Genomic DNA, 17140 nt, shown 5'->3' with positions numbered 1-17140 from the left:
GTCTACTTTACTAGCCTTTGTTACATTTAATACCTTATATGGTTAATGGTCAAGATTTCTTTTTGTCTTTGAGAAAGGTGATCATATTTCCAGAAACCAACAAAGGAATATTATTATCATTACTTCCATAAAAATGTTAACACTTTAAAATAAAATACCTTGTAACAAAAAAAGTGAACGAAATCAAAATTTAATTGTGGATTTGTGTCATCAGCAACCCACTCCCATCGTCATCTTCTAATGTCAATGGAACTACCACAAAAAGAGATATGCGTGTCATAAACCATAAAAATGTCGTACTTAATTTCATGAAAGTTTGGATTTTTTTTCTTCTTTGTTACACTTTTCTTTCAAGAGGTAATTTTTATAATTTTGGGTTTTAAATAAATATAATTTGAAGAAAAACAAAAAAATGCGCCGGAAAACGATTTAATGCTACTACGCCCTAAACAAAAAAAAAAAACGAAAATTTACAACATGTCATTAGCATTATTTATAATTTTTTTAACACCTCATATGTGGGTTTGTTGTGAGCCCATACCTCCCCAGCTGAGTTTAGGCCAGGGTCTCATTGTTCAAAAGAATTACTTGCCATTATCATCTGGGTATTACTGTAAATGACAATTAAATCAAACAACAAAACAAACTTTTGTTTTGTCTCAGAATATAACATTTTTGGGGATTTTTTTTCCTTCATCTTTTTAAAAAATACAAACATTACAAAAGATCCAACATTAAGACATAATTATCTTCTCAACGCTTACTTTTTGTTTAAGTTAAAAGTTTTCTTCTTCTTTTCTTGGAGATTTGTTTATTTGTCATTGGTGTGTGTGTGTTTGTGCATTGCCCCCACATGGAAATTTTAAACCTCTCTGGGTGTGTGTGTGTTTGCTTTGTGAAAAAAGTAGACAGGTGGACAAATAGAAAGGTTGGACAGACACACAAAAATTGTATCGAGTGAGAGAGACACATTTGAAATAAGTAATTGTTGTTATCACATGGGTCCAACATACCAAAACCAACAACAACGACAAAAAATCTGTAAACAAAAAGACAAAACTCTCAGCCACAATCATTACCATCAGCAGCATTGGCATTTGGAATCCAGCAACAACACACACACACACATACACCAACGGAAATAACAAATTTTCAGTAAGAAAAAAAAAAACAATTGCTCCGGCGTCCGTCAACTAGCCTAGGGAGATATTTTTCCATCAGCTTCAGTTTAGACTTGATGTTGCGTTTGGTTGTTGTATTTATTTTTTTCTTCTTCTTCATCTTCAGTCTTATTAAAATTGTTGTTTCCTTTTGAATGTTTCTACTTCGACAGCTAGCTAAACGCTGGAAGAAAGGCCCGCAAAAAAACCTGAAACGGAAGCCCACTAATAATGTGGCTTTTTAATCGAAACCAAGTTATTGTCGTTTAAGACCGGTATGAGAAGGAATGTATGAATCAGTCAGCCAACAGAGCGGCGTAACAAATCTATGAATGGAAGAAAATCAAATGAATGGTATGAGTATGGGATGCAACTGACTGGCTGATGGTATAGATGGATTGATACATTAAACTACAGATTTAGAGTTGTAAAGTAATTTATTTGATTTTCTGGGTATAGTTTTGTTAGCTGTCACGGAAGACAGGAGGTCAGCAAACTGTTTGACGAAGAAGAAAAAAAAAAATAAAGAATGTTTATTGTTTGATTGCTACCAAGAATTTGGAATTTGAACACCAAGGTAGTTAGTAACTACTAGTACTACCGGTAACTAACAGCTATGCGTGAGAAAAACCTATCCATGAAACACCTGTGGATAGATTGAAGTTCCAAAATAAATATTTCCCCAACTACAATCGAAAATAACAATAATAGCCAAAATTACAATTATACGCACCACAAGTAGAAGGCTTTGAAAATAGATTTGTTTTTTTGGCCCCCATGCTGGTCGTATTACTTCCAGAAACTGTGATTGCTGTTATTGACGGTGGCCCCCGAAAATAAACCTCAACAACAACAACAACATTGTGCGTATAATAACAATTAATTGTTTTTCTTGGTTTGAGTGTGTGTATGATTTAATACCAGGAAATCCCCATAAAACCAAGGAAGACACCTTAATAAAAACAAAAGAAAAAATAAATTATTTGTTTCTTGTTCTTGTGGAAACAAAGTGACCGCCCTGCAATGCATCAGGTGCAATGGCCCGGCATGTGTTAACAGTTTTGGCGGAAAAATAGCCACTACTACTTTTCTGTAGTTCTATTTAATTGTAACCTGTCGTCATACCGGCTTGCTGGGAAGATCGCATCTAATTGTTTCTTTTTTGGGTTTCATTTCCCACAATGAAACTGGATTAAATCACAAAATTTTTAATGGATTTTTGAAGAGCATGATATAATTATTTGAAACTAAATTTTGATTTCGAAATAAATAAATTAAAAGAAAGTCTGTGGGAAATTTAATGAATGAATTAGACATGTAAAAGTGAACTACAACATGGATACAAATGGTCACCATGGGATACAACCATTTTTAAGCTGATACAAAATATACCGTAAAGTGCCTAGCTGAGATCCATATGTGTTCGGAACGCTCTCTCTATCTATTATATAATATTTTTTTTAATGTATTTCCTTTTTTGTATTTTTTAATAATTAATAAATTGAGATTTTATTTTTTCAAACTTAATAACAATTTTCTTCTCTCTTTTTTCTCATTACAGTTACATTTCCCTAAAAAAGGACAACTCCCGTTTTGCAAAGGTCCTTCCTACCTTTGACAGGAGTTGAATCTACAACAACCATCAACTCCATCGTAATATATTAACCAACAAAATGTCTTCATCTACACTCTCTCAAATGCTGATCCACGCATTGCTCCTCTCTCTGCTCATCTGTCATCATGTAGAGAGTAAATCTTCAAATCTCTTCACTCACTTTCAAAATCAACGTTTTGCCATGGAACCGCAAGATCAAACAGCTGTTGTGGGTGCCCGCGTAACACTGCCCTGCCGGGTGATAAACAAACAAGGTACCCTACAATGGACCAAAGATGATTTTGGTCTGGGTACCTCACGAGATTTGGCCGGCTTTGAACGTTACAGCATGATCGGCAGCGATGAAGAGGGTGATTATTCTCTTGAAATCTATCCAGTTATGTTGGACGATGATGCCCGCTACCAATGTCAAGTTAGTCCCGGTCCCGAAGGCCAGCCTGCGGTACGTTCTACCTTTGCCAAAATAACTGTACTCGTACCACCCGATGCTCCAAAAATTGTTCAGGGTGAAGTGATCTACACAACCGAAGATCGTAAGGTCGACATTGAATGCATTTCGGTGGGTGGTAAGCCAGCTGCGGAAATTACCTGGATAGATGGTTTTGGCAATGTCATCACAGATAACATCGATTATACCATTATACCCATGCCAGATCTCAGGAGATACACGGCCAAGTCTGTTTTACGTTTAACTCCGAAAAAGGAGCACCACAACACCACTTTTACATGTCAGGCTCAAAATACCGCAGATCGTACCTATCGTTCGGCTAAGATACGTATGGATGTTAAATATGCTCCTAAGGTTACTGTAAATGTCATTGGTGGTGCTGTGGGTAATGGTCGCATATTGGAACATTCTCAAGTGCGTCTGGAATGTAAATCAGAAGCCAATCCCAGTGATGTGCGTTACAAATGGTATATCAATGATGAGCCAATTAGTGGTGGACAAAAACCCGAAATGATTATTCGGAATGTTACCCGGAAATTCCATGATGCCATTGTCAAGTGTGAGGTACAAAACTCGATTGGCAAAAGTGAGGATAGCGAGACCTTGGATATTAGCTGTAAGTAGCAAAAATTGTACATCTTCCGATTGTAGGGCAATTTTATAATTTTAAAATTTGTTTTCTTGCAGATGGTCCCACCTTCAAAGAGAAACCCAGATCCATTGAGGCCGACATTGGCAGCATTGTAACACTGAACTGTGAAGTTGATGGTAATCCCACACCCGATATTGTTTGGATTCAACATCCCATTGATAGGGTAAGTTTGTAAAACTGGAAGTTCTCCAAAGGCAAATATAAAACAATCCTTCCCTTTTCCTTATTACAGGTTGTTGGTTCCAGTTCAAATTTAACCTTTAGCGTTTCGAATGAAACTGCCGGCCGTTATTACTGCAAGGCAAATGTCCCCGGTTATCCTGAAATTTCTGCTGATGCCTATGTCTATTTGAAAGGTTCTCCGGCAATCTCTTCGGCCCGTACCCAATATGGTTTGATGGGTGACACGGCACGCATTGAATGCTTTGCTACATCTGTACCAAGGGCCCGCCATGTCTCGTGGACATTTAATGGTCATGAAATTAGTTCAGAAATGGGTCATGATTATTCCATACTGGTGGACGCTGTTCCCGGTGGTGTTAAATCTACGCTGATCATTCGTGATAGTCAGTCTTACCATTATGGAAAATATAATTGTACCGTGGTCAATGATTATGGCAATGATGTGGCGGAAATTAATCTACAGGCTCAAAGTAAGTATTGTGAAAACTATTTACAAAATTAAAAAAAAATATATATATACCAAAAGAAACATAATAATTATGTTTAGAATATTTTTATTTTTTATAAACAAAAATACTAATTTATTTATCAATTTTCTTCTTTCTTTTTGCAGAAAGTGTCCCTCTCCTGATGACAATTGTTGGTGGCATTTCGGCTGTTGCCCTACTGATGATCATTACTATTCTGGTCATTGTCTATTTCAAGTGTAAAAAACGTTCAAAGCTGCCACCCGCCGATGTCATTAGCGAACATCAAATTACCAAAAATGGCGGTGTTGGCTCCTGTAAAATGGAAGCTGGTGATCGTACCTCCAATTATAGTGATCTCAAAGTTGACATTTCCGGTGGCTATGTACCCTATGGTGATTACACGACCCATTATAGTCCACCACCTCAATATCTGACAACGTGTTCGACCAAATCGAATGGTAGCTCTACAATTATCCAAAACAATCATCAAAATCACTTACAGCAGCAAATGCAACAACAACAGCACCAACAAACACTGCCCATGACATTTTTAACAAATGTTAATGGTAGCAGTAGTTTAGCTGGCAGTATAATTACTGCACGTGATATACGACAAGATAATGGACTTCCTAGCCTGCAGTCGACCACAGCGTCGGTGGTTAGTTCATCGCCCAATGGCAGCTGTAGCAATCAGAGTACAGCAACACATGTTGTTACCTCGTCGTCGGCAGCCCCAGCATCGGCTGTTGATCCACGTTTTAGTGCCATCTATGGTAATCCATATTTAAGATCATCGAATTCATCGCTATTGCCACCACCCACAGCTGTATAAGAAGCCACGAACAAAAAAAAAAACGGGGATTTAGAAATTTTGTTTGTATGTTTGAACATATAGGTATATGTTTTATTTAATTCAAAGTAAGTGTGGAAAAAAGACTGAAATTTGTATATATATGTACACACGTGTATCAACCAATCAACGACAACTACAAACATAAGTAGGTAAAAATGTCATCATCTGTTGAAAACAATTTAATAATGGATTGAAATACGTTGTGTGGTGATCAGCAGGAGAGAGAAATGAAAAAAAAAATGGAGACATCAAATGTTGGAAAAATTGTTTAGGACTCGATACGATCTTTATTGAAATTATGGCGCCCAACAAAAGGACCTTATTGTCTGTATATTTGAATTTTCTAGACTGAATTTCCGAGTCACTCACTATTCTTCAGTGTGAAATGAGTAACAATATCGAATGGTGAACGAAAAATTCAAACATAGAACAAGTGGCGCGCTAAAAGGTTCTAAATTTTTTAGATTAAAATGAACTTGAGATAATGATATAAAATGGCGCCCAACATAGAATCTAGATATGAAAACACCATTTGTTTGTTTCAAATTAAGTTTTTAATATATATTTTTTTAATTTTTGGAATAAAACATTTAAAGTATTTTGTTCTGATAACTGCAACAATTTAGCCCAGTAATATTTAATGATAAAATCGAAATTTTTATGGTTTTATATTTTAATTAAATTAATTTTCCTCGTGATTTTGTTTTCTTTTTATGCTTGATTTTCCATTTTGCTATCCACATGTGTCCATTTGTAATTAATGGCGCCCAACATATTCCCATAAATTTTTACTTCATATCTCCAAAACTCACCACACAAGAAAATGTGTTCAAACGATATAAATTAACAGGTAACAATGATGAAAAAAATCCTATATTACTAAATTTTGAACAAAAAAACTGAACAAAGACTAAAAGAAAAATGGTAGTATTGTAACAATCAATGTCCCTTACAAAGCCACAACAAAGTCATTTCCGGTTCAGTTTTTTTCCGAATCACAACAGAAAACTACTAAAACTGCCGCTCTTTTTGTCCCATCCCTCTTCGTGTGGAATTTTAGCCTTAGATAAACGAAAAAAAAAAAACACAAACTTGAAACGAAACGATAACGAAAAATTCAATAGCATTTTTTTCTAAAATAGTATTTTGTTTAAATATTAGTTTTAGTTGTTCTATTTAAGCTTAACAATAAATAAGCCAAAGTACCTGATAGACCTAAGATCATTTTTGTTTTAGACGTTTTTTTATTAAGAAGAACAAGAAAACCAAACTTGAATACAGAATTTGAATATTTTGTAATTCACAACATTCAATATAGTTTGCTAGCCTTTTAAGATATAATTTTAAAATTTTCCAACAACAAAAAATATTAAATTGGAAATTGTATATAAACAAAGACAAAATTAGAAGCGCCCTCATAACGAACTACTTAAATCTTCTAACTTTAAATCTTTAAGTACTTAGTAGTATGTAAACGATAGCCAAAATGTAAAACCTTCTCCTTATAGTTATATAGTACAGAACTAGCTAGCATTTATCGTGTAAGTATATAAATATATGGGCTTTACCTTAAACAAAAAAGAAAATGGCCTCGAAGTGAAGTTGGTTCGCCAGAGGTCACACTTTGCTTTAGTTTCTGATCAAAGCATGTCTGCAATTACCTTGAATGTAGTGTCTTAAAATTTGTTGAACATTTTTGAAAAACCAAACAAGAATCTCATCATTGTCATCATTATTAATTAAAACAACAACAACAACAACAACAATACATGTGCTTTTGTGTACAAATATTTTGAAAAAATACAACAACAAAAAATTACAAATTATTTTTTTGCTTACTATTAAATAGTATTTTATGCGAAAGAGCAACATTTTTAAAGAAAAGAAAAAGAAAAAAAACAAAGCCTGCTACTATTTACACTCAAAGAAAAAAATCATTGATTCATTCATTAGCGTTTCACTACAAAGCACCGAGACTCCATTAAACTCAAACACATACACACACTTAATTGCTTGCAAAATACTTGGTTTAGCCTATATCTATAATTTTTTTATTACATTTAAACACACAAAATAAATCCAAAAATAATATTTAATATATTTTTTGCTATAATAAAACAAATTGCATTTCTATATATAGATTTTTGTTTTTAAATGAAAATATATAAATTGTTCTTATGTTCAGGTATTGATTTCTTTTTTATATATATGAATGTAATATAATTGTTTTATTATCCTTTCACACTTTTATTATAGTTTATAAATTAAATTAAGTTTAAACATAATTGTGTATTCTATAAAAAAACGAATCAGAAATTATATTATTTTTATTCAAACATACATACATACATCAACCACACCAACACATTGCAACAACACTAACACACATAACATCCACGACTCTACATACAACATATATATTTTGTAATATTTTTATAAAAACAAATATTTTTGTAATATTTTGCAAAACATCGCCATCATCAGCAACAGCATCATCACCGATGCCATTGTCATGGACATCATCGATAGACCAACTTCGTTTAGTCGTTCCTTCGCATACCTTTTGATAAAATGCGCCACGTTCCAGTGTTGGTGACAATTGTTGTCATTGTCGCCACTGACAAACAAACAGACAAACAAAAATGATATAAATGTATGTTTGCTTAAAATGAAATAATTGAAAAACTAAAAAAAAACGAAAAAGTAATTATTATAAAACAAAAAATAAATAGATGCTGACAATTTTGTTAATACGTATTACGTATATATGTAAATTATATATACATACTAATTATAATGATGATTTTTTATTATGATTATTATTAATAAAGACAAAAAATATTTAAATAAAAAAAATCGAAAATTGTAATCAAATTTGTGTTGTTCATTATTGTTATATGATGTGTGGGAAATGATAGTAATGAAAAAGTAAGTATGTTTGTAATGTTATACAATTTATAACACTACATAATTTGTGTATTTTAAAGAGAACTGGGTTTTTAATTGTAGTAACAAATATTGGTCGGCCTTGAAAATAGGATAGATTGGGAAATATTTATTCACTATTCTATTCATTAACAACATGGACGTTAACATTTTTGATTTTAATCAGCTGGACATACATAATGTTACATTACAACCGGAAATTATTAAATGGCGCCCAACGGGAACACGAAATTTTTTTTCTTTCCATTCTTGATCATAATGCAATTCGAAACCGACTTATACGAATCTAAATGAATTGTTCCATAATATTAGGTATGTGTTTACAACATTTTCGGTAATTCAAAAATTCTTCTTTCCAACATATTGTACAAGTGTTCAACCATTTTATAGACTTAAATTTGTGGTAAGTTTTATACCTTACCTTATTGCTTTATTTTTAATAACATTTCGAAGCTTTTTCCTAATTGAAACAAATTAGAAAATGAGGTCGACATTTTGGTACGAAATGGCGCCCAACGTTAAGGCCCAAATATTCACTTTTCCAAATATTTTTTTTTAATTATTTTCTGAAATGTTAAAATATAACAGTTACGGTTTTTAATTGTTAAGTTGTATAAATGGTCTATGAGTAGTAGGAAATTAGTTCAATAATATTTAACGAATAATATTTAACGAAAATGATTACGCATTTTTATTCTATCAGCCTTATATGTAATCGAAGCATTTTATTTAGACCTAATGTTACTTTAGACCAAATTCGTTTCAAACTATTTAGAGTCGATACAAATGTTCGTCGGTCTTTCTGTCTGTTTGGTGCGCACGATAACTCTCGAAGCGAGTAATCGATGTAATTCGAACATTCCACATTGTAATATTTCTTACAATTGTAAATAAAGTTCGAAGAATATCGATTCACTCCTCCTACCTTCCACACAAAATGTTTAATATTTTGATGAAAATTATTTCGTTGTATCATGCGAAAAGACTATCCCATTTGAACCAACATTGCACAACCTAATATTTTTACGAAGCGTCTATATTGTTGTATTATTTGATTTATCGGCGATACCTTCTAGTACCTCCCCCACAAATGGTGAACAATTTTTTTATCCAATATTAGGCGAATAGAATGTCAGATTTGACCTAAGCTTTACACATCGTATACATTTTCATTAATTCAATATTAAACGAATGAAATGTCTGATTTGATTCAAACTATATATGAAGTTCGAAGACGGTACCCACGAAGGGTAAACATTTCGAAAATTTGTTAATCGAATAACAACCGTATAAAATGTCTTATTTCATACAAAATACGCATATCGTAATATTTCTTTCAAACTTAAATCAAGTTTTAAGATGCGACCAATTTAAAAAAATATTTAAAAAAAAATTATTAAATTCACAAAAAAGTATACAATTGAATCGTACATATGACACCATCCTCAGTTTAATATATACAATACGAACAAAGTTATGGCGAAAAAGAAATGAGGTAAACAAATTTAAAGACCGCGTCGTTAGCGCCATCTAGTGATACTTCAATTCAGACACATTGGTTTTTTTAAAACAAGGTCTCTAAGCGTATAATTTCTGAAGAGATAATTGCATCTATACAAAATCGGTCCCATTTGAAAACTGAGATATTAAACATAACTACGAATATATAATAGACATTACCGAATTCAATATTGTGGTGTAAAATTCGAATCCTAATATATAAAGCTGAATTTCATTTTATTATTCAAATAATTTTGGAATTTTATTTATTTCACAATAAATGTACGATTATACTTTTCATATGACACCACCATAATTTTAATATCTTAAATACGAAAAAAGTATTAATAATACGAAATGATTTGTAAACTGTCGTCAGAGACATATATTGATATGTATGATTCAAATCGTCCATATCAGTTTTTCAAACCCAACTATCGAAGCGTGCAAGTGCAAAAAGTCTACTGTACTACGACTATAACATTATTTTTATAAAACAAATACAACGGAGGTATATAAAAAATGTCAAAATAATAAAAATTAACGATTATACGATTCAGCAACACTTTTTTTTAAAATATCTTTACGATTTTTGATCTACCTAACCAATAGATGGCGCTGACGACAAGTGTTTGCCAGTGCTACCAATTTTACAGTAAAGCATCGTTATTTTAGATTCTTCATTACTTTTTAATGATAATGATACGATAACTCTTATTAGTATATTATATATTAGTATATTTTACAGAATTGCCACATTAATATATAATAACAGTTTTCTAGGATTTTCATTTGATTTTAATTTGAAAGATTTTTTTAAGAGTCATTATGCGCACCAGCTAGACAAACGGGCCATTGTGCCAACAAGGGTTAAAATAATTTATCTGGTACTGTATGTCATTTAAATTTTGTACATATTCTTCGGTTGTGTGTCGTAAATCATCAGGTCTAAACACATCTAATCATTTGATGATATAAACTTACTGGGTTAAGTTGCATTACCAAAAAATCTCATACATCTTAGTTTTGAATATTATGTAAATATCATTTTTGCTGAGTGTTCATATGAGGATTTTATTTACGCCACATCCACACAATTTCTCGTGGTATCGGGGCCTTTACATGACTCGTAATGTCATTGTCAAACGCCATGTACTGTACACTCATAAGGAGAATTCTTATGTAAATAACCAATTATATTCGTAATGTTCTATATTTTCATCACCAAAGTTTATATGCAAATATATAATTATTGGATCTTCCATAAAAATCAACTTAAAATAATTCCCATAATTTTATGGCATATTTCATAACATTTATCAATAAAACACAGACACACCTGTTATAACTTTTTACTAAAAGTAAACACTCCCAAACTGGGCAACACTGGCTCGTAAACAAGAAATCGTTTTCTTATCTATTTTGCAAATTCTGTTAGTGCGGCTGTGGACTTTGACGTAATTGGAGGTTTCGCTGTCGGTGCGGTTAGTGAGAATATTTATAGTAAAAAAAAACTATAAAACATAAACAACAAAATTATGGCACAACAATTAATCGGAAAATTAGCCATTGTTACAGGTGATTGGATAGAACACAATTTAAATTGAAATGTTAATAGCAAATATACATATGTATTTCATTAGGAGCTGGAAGTGGAATCGGTCGCAGTACCTGCCGTTTATTAAGAGATTATGGGGCCAAAGTCATAGCAGCTGATCGTAACATAAAGGCGGCAGAAGAGACGGCAAAAGAATTGGGTGATCGTGGTGAGTATTTTTTTCAACTCTCTGTTATGGTGGAAATTCGAATATAGGCAATTATGCCTAAAAATATGCTATATTATATTGTGATATACTGTCATTATATTATTTGGTGTGCAATATTTCCGACATCCTTAAAGTATGCAATAATAAAAATGTTTTATTTAACTTTCAGATATTTTCCCTTTGGAAGTTGATGTTTCTTCGCTGGAAAGTGTTACCAATGCTGTCGGCAAAACCCGTGAACAATTTCAAACGGCACCATCCATTGTTGTCAACTCAGCGGGCATCACACGTGATGGCTACCTCTTGAAAATGCCCGAACGTGACTATGATGATGTGTACAGTGTCAATTTGAAGGGAACCTTTATGGTAACGCAGCAATTTGCCAAAGCCATGATTGAACACAACATCAAGGGCGGCAGTATTGTTAATATTTCAAGTATTGTGGCAAAAATGAACAATATTGGTCAGGCTAATTATGCTGCCACAAAGGCTGGTGTTATATCGTTTACGGAAGTGGCTTCTAAGGAATTTGGCAAATTTGGCATTCGTGTAAATGCCATACTTCCGGGTTATATAAATACTCCTATGGTGGCTGTTGTACCCGACAAAATCAAACAAGAAGTGGTAATGCGTTGTCCTTTGGGCCGTATGGGTGAACCCAGCGAGATTGCTGAAGTTATAGCATTTTTGGCATCAGACAAATCGTCGTACATTAATGGTGCTGCTATTGAAGTTACTGGTGGACTTAAGTGATGAAGATGATGTCGTTTTGATGGACACGGATATTACTTGAAGCTGGTCTTTTTTTAAATGCATTTATTAGAATAATAAAAAATAAAAGCCTACCTCCATTTTGAAATTACTGTTAAAAATATATGTAAATATATACACTATACTTTTGGTACATGCAGCCCCGAAATTTCTTCCGCAACCTTAGAACAAATTGCTGTTCACATATTTAATGGAACTTTGCTAAATAGGATATGTACAAAATTTGACATCGCTACATCTTTGCATTCGGGAGATAAAGTACAGTATTTCGTAAAAATTAAAGTCCAACATCAAAAAAACTAAATGCAATAATTATGATGGCAGAATTCATAAAATTCGAATACGAAGCGATTTAAATAATTTGGACTGTATACACAAATTAGTACTGTACACAAATTTACCCTCTTCTCCATATTAAAAATCTTATAACATTGCCAAATTTTTTAATTTTTTGATTTTTCTTTTTAAATGTGTCGTCCATAATCAGGTCTTGACATACGAAATCGAAATAATATATATCTACTAGCTGCATATACTTTTTTTGGCCTGTGGGCAACATTGGGCCACAAAGGGTTAAGGATATATTTATGAATTGTGCACATAAACGAAGTATTTAAGAGGGTTTCGATCCGAATACCAAAAAACTCATTCTTCTGGGCTTAAGTTAAAAAGAAAAACAGCAAGAAACATTTTGCCATATTTTTGGACGCCGCGTTGGAATTTAGGTAGCCTTGTTATACTTGTGGTTTCATTAAGTTTTTTTTTTTCATTGATATGTATCAGTAAATCCATTTGACCTCCCTTAAAATAAAATTCAATACATATTTCATTTTTTTCTAATATTTATCTACATATATTTTTATTTAATTCATAGATTCCTATTAGATTAGATATATTTATTAGCATTTCATATTATTTGCCTCCATCATTCGATTCGATTAAGCGACAACACGACGACGTTTGACAATCTTGTTCTTCTTGTTGCGTTTTCTGATGACACGCTTCTTAATCACACGACGTTTGTTGGGACGATTGGCATTGTTCAGGATAACACGTTGGCCATTCTTGAAGTAGCCACGATATTTGGGTGGAATACGAACACTAACCACACGACCATTCTTGGAGCCACGACGTCTCAAGTTGACACGAGCAGAACCGTTATCATTGTAACCCTCAGATGTACCGCTAATTTCTTGATCGGTAACAATGTATTCCTCGGCACCGGCACCCAAGGCAGCAGCCAAAGCCTGATTGTCGACAACAGAAGCTTCTTCTTCTTCTTTAGCATCATCTTGGTTCTCATAGGATCCGCGGCCAATCAATTGGATACGTTGGACTGGGCGTTTTCTCTTAGCACCACCAGCAGCGGCACCACCAGCAGTACCGCCGGTACCTCCAGTACCACCGGTACCGCCACCAGTTCCAGTTGTGGTGGGAGACACAGAGATGGTACCAGTAGCAGTGGGAACGGTACCAGTGGAGGTGATGGTTGTGGTTGGTGGAGTTGTACCAGTGGCAGTGGTGGTTGTGGCTGGAGCATTACCGCCTCCGGTGATGATAATGGGAATCACGGGTTGTTTCTGACCAAACATGTTCTTGAACAACATGAACTTCTTCATGAACAAACGACCACTGCTGCCATCACCTTTCTTGTTGCCACCATCAACACTGTCGGATTGTTCTCCATTGTCGACGTTGTCAACCAGCTCAACATTGGCATCATCATTAATTACTTGGGCGGCACGGAATTTACCTAAAAAATTGAAGAATTCGGATGTAAGTAATCGTCGTATAATTTCCAAATATCGCAAACTTACCCTTTGCTGGTTCAGGTTCGGGCTCAGGGGCGGCAAATGCAACCGCCATTATGGCCGCTGCCAGGATCACGGTGAAAGTAAAGGTCTTCATAATTGAAACTACTTTTCGTTGTCAAAAAGAACTTTTCAATTGCTGTCGCTGTGTCTATCTCCCTAAACCACTGAAGGCTTTGATTGCAAATCGATGTTTGATACTGGTTGAACGGTAGTCCCGGTCTTTTTATACACATCCAGATCCCAGCCATTATAATTATTATTATCATTATTTGCCATAGATGGCAAAAAGTAAATATCATTTCTACGTACCCACCACCACAGCCATCGTCAATGAAGCAAAAATTTCAAGTACCCCAGCCATAGGCTACGCACAATAACGCCAAACTAAGAACCTAAAAGAAAAGCAAAATGTGCTTCGGGCGTTTTTTCTCGAATCAAGTCAAGAAGAAAAGAAATTTCATTCCATAGTCACGGTAGTGGCAAATCCGTACTTCATTATGGTCATCGTCATGATGTTCACTCAATTCATAATCATATCATTTACATACAAATGAAATTGAACTACAATCAGTTACTCGCAATTCACTTTCCAGTTTCAATGAATTGTTACGGTGTACACACAACTACACGTACTCGTATTGGTACGGGCAGTGTGTGTACGAAATTCCACAAAATAAACTCATGTGTTGGTAGACACTTGGTGAGCCTTAGGTCGAAAATTGCTAAATGGTCAAAATAAATTGGTATCAGAAATTGTCAAGTCATTGGCTACACTTTCTCATAATTTGGAGCTGCCTTCGTTTTTTTCAGTCGTCGATTGTTTAGGAAATACCTATGATAAAAATGGTGTTCTAATATACTGATATTACATTGAACGAGGATTGGAAGAACACCATTTCTTTTGGACATATCTACTGCAAGGATACTGTCAGTTAAAACAGGTTAAATTGGTAATGAGTGAAAAAAATATATCCATATGTTACAAAAGATAAAATAGATCTGATCACACATACACTACTTTCTGAAACCCAGTAACCCAAGAAGTATTGTCGGATTGGCCTGATCATGTGCTAACCTACACAACTACCAGTGAAACTAAATTATTAACGGAGTTAAATTCCGATCCGACAAATGTCCCATACTTACGCTTCTATCAATACATCCATATAATTGATATGAAAGAAACAGATTCTTCTTTGTATGTTGGCAACTTTTCTCGACCATGTATTGAGTAAAAATATACTCCATATGATTACATGATTTCAATATTTCCATATAAATCCAGGTCAATTTGAGAAGGATTATCACAAGAAAATCCATGCTTACTACAGACATCTTTATTAGAACACATTTGTCATTATTTTCTTGTTCATAGCATAAATAAGTCATTTATTTTAAAATTGTTAGAGTCGTTAATTTTAAATTGATAAATTTAAAGTTTTGGATTCGATTTGTTTCAAAAATATTGTTAAGTGGTATTAATTTTGTCAACATGATATGTTTTGTAAACTTTTCTAGAAACACGAGATTTGTATCAGATTTAAACCACTTTCAAAATAAACGACTCAAATACTAATTTAAGTATTATATATGGAGACACTGCAGAAATAAAAACTGCAAAATCAAAAATGCCGCGTAAGTTACGTTGCGTGAGTGACCAAGAAAAATCCTTCGCAAAAAATGACCGGATAATTTCTGAAGTTTACATACATATCTGAACACTACATACCAATTCTGACAGAAACAAATCCAAATTTAGTACCAGATAGTACACATTAATATAAATGTCCATAACTACCTACCTTAACAATCATAAGTACGAAATTCCCATATGCCCTAATCTTAATTTAAAATTTCAGGATTCCATATCTCTTGGTTCACCCTTGGTTCCAAAAGTGACTCTCACCCCACATTTCAAGATTCAGCTTCTGAAGTTTCGTCTGGACGTTGATGACGTTCGTCAGTCGATCACTTTACTCCTTTATTTTTATTAGCATTAGGTTAGGGAAAAATAAATCCATTATTGGTTGAGAAGTTTCAATGCATCCGCAAAGTGGACCTATACCGACAGTTCTACAAATCTATTAATTTAAACAATTATGTACACCAAATACAAATTTCAATGATTTTTAATCGACACTTTTCATAAAATCTGAAAACCCCAAAAAAAGCACCGATATTGATTACGCAAGGTGAAACATGTGTATAAAATCCTCAAACTACTGAGATATATGCCAAATGGCGGACCAATATTGATTACATAGCTAGGAATTAGCGAATATTTGGGTTTATTATTATATGAGGGACTATGTCTAATTAATGACGGAAATAACTCAATTTCGAGCCCAATATTTTAGTTTTGTATCTCAATTCTTTCCTTTAGGAGGTATCATTGTATGGGGGATATGCCTATATGCTGGCCGATATCCTTAGATGGCGGAACGATTACAACATATGGCTAAATCGTCTTAGAACTCCATACTTTGTAGGGTAAAAACTGAGAATTTCGAGTAAAGAATACCAACCATAGTATGGTAGAATGCAGGTATATTAGGACAACCCCAACACATGGAACACATCAGATAACTATATTAATATAAAAAGTGAAAAAGCGTTAAGTTCTGCCGGGCCGAACTTTGGATACCCTCCACCATAGATATACTGACATATACTTGAAAAAAGAATATAGGGAACATACCACAAATTAGACCTATGCCAACATTTCTACAAACCGATTATGTAAACCCTAATACAATTTTCAGGTATTTTTAATGCATAATTATACCCTCAGCCTTATGGCTAATGAGGGTGTATACACTTTGACGCTGTGAAAATGTGCCTCGTCGAAATATTGGTTCTGTGGACCAAACCCGTTTCACAATTTTTTTTTTCATCCAAATTTTGCCCATCTTATTATTTCATATATAGGTCATTATCGAATCTTACGTTCTAGTTTTTTTAT

The 17140-nt window shown here is 33.7% G+C and overlaps 3 protein-coding genes across 3 annotated transcripts; 2 read left to right on the top strand and 1 right to left on the bottom strand.

Annotated features, from left to right (window-relative positions):
* The first annotated feature begins 2915 nt into the window (after positions 1–2915).
* Positions 2916–5360, top strand: LOC133334169 (irregular chiasm C-roughest protein). The gene is made up of 4 exons (XM_061542466.1): positions 2916–3839; positions 3911–4038; positions 4108–4528; positions 4672–5360. The coding sequence occupies exons 1-4, from the start codon at positions 2957–2959 to the stop codon at positions 5358–5360; spliced, it is 2121 nt and encodes a 706-aa protein (XP_061398450.1). The 5' UTR covers positions 2916–2956.
* A 5988-nt stretch (positions 5361–11348) lies between these two features.
* On the top strand, positions 11349–12352 carry LOC133334167 (estradiol 17-beta-dehydrogenase 8). Its single transcript, XM_061542464.1, has 3 exons — positions 11349–11405; positions 11471–11593; positions 11763–12352. The coding sequence occupies exons 1-3, from the start codon at positions 11366–11368 to the stop codon at positions 12344–12346; spliced, it is 747 nt and encodes a 248-aa protein (XP_061398448.1). The 5' UTR covers positions 11349–11365; the 3' UTR covers positions 12347–12352.
* Positions 12353–13302: 950 nt separating this feature from the next.
* Positions 13303–14230, bottom strand: LOC133334171 (uncharacterized). Its single transcript, XM_061542467.1, has 2 exons — positions 14182–14230; positions 13303–14117 (listed from the first exon to the last, which is right to left on the bottom strand). The coding sequence occupies exons 1-2, from the start codon at positions 14228–14230 to the stop codon at positions 13303–13305; spliced, it is 864 nt and encodes a 287-aa protein (XP_061398451.1).
* Between the last annotated feature and the right edge of the window lie 2910 nt (positions 14231–17140).

Source organism: Musca vetustissima, unplaced genomic scaffold (genome assembly GCF_032173495.1).
Source record: "Musca vetustissima isolate MV318-11 ecotype Yass unplaced genomic scaffold, APGP_CSIRO_Mvet_v1 utg5283, whole genome shotgun sequence".
In the NCBI taxonomy this organism is placed as follows: domain Eukaryota; kingdom Metazoa; phylum Arthropoda; class Insecta; order Diptera; family Muscidae; genus Musca; species Musca vetustissima.
This window is presented reverse-complemented; position numbering and strand designations above follow the sequence as displayed.

Excerpts from the sequence above, each read along its gene's own strand:
- LOC133334169 (XM_061542466.1), top strand. The coding sequence starts at position 2,957 with ATGGAACCGCAAGATCAAACAGCTGTTGTGGGTGCCCGCGTAACACTG. Across the intron at positions 3,840-3,910 it reads CGAGACCTTGGATATTAGCT|ATGGTCCCACCTTCAAAGAG; the intron begins GTAAGTAGCAAA and ends GTTTTCTTGCAG. Across the intron at positions 4,529-4,671 it reads AATTAATCTACAGGCTCAAA|AAAGTGTCCCTCTCCTGATG; the intron begins GTAAGTATTGTG and ends TTCTTTTTGCAG.
- LOC133334171 (XM_061542467.1), bottom strand. The coding sequence starts at position 14,230 with ATGGCGGTTGCATTTGCCGCCCCTGAGCCCGAACCTGAACCAGCAAAG. Across the intron at positions 14,118-14,181 it reads CGAACCTGAACCAGCAAAGG|GTAAATTCCGTGCCGCCCAA; the intron begins GTAAGTTTGCGA and ends TCAATTTTTTAG.
- LOC133334167 (XM_061542464.1), top strand. The coding sequence starts at position 11,366 with ATGGCACAACAATTAATCGGAAAATTAGCCATTGTTACAG. Across the intron at positions 11,406-11,470 it reads AAAATTAGCCATTGTTACAG|GAGCTGGAAGTGGAATCGGT; the intron begins GTGATTGGATAG and ends GTATTTCATTAG. Across the intron at positions 11,594-11,762 it reads AAAAGAATTGGGTGATCGTG|ATATTTTCCCTTTGGAAGTT; the intron begins GTGAGTATTTTT and ends TTTAACTTTCAG.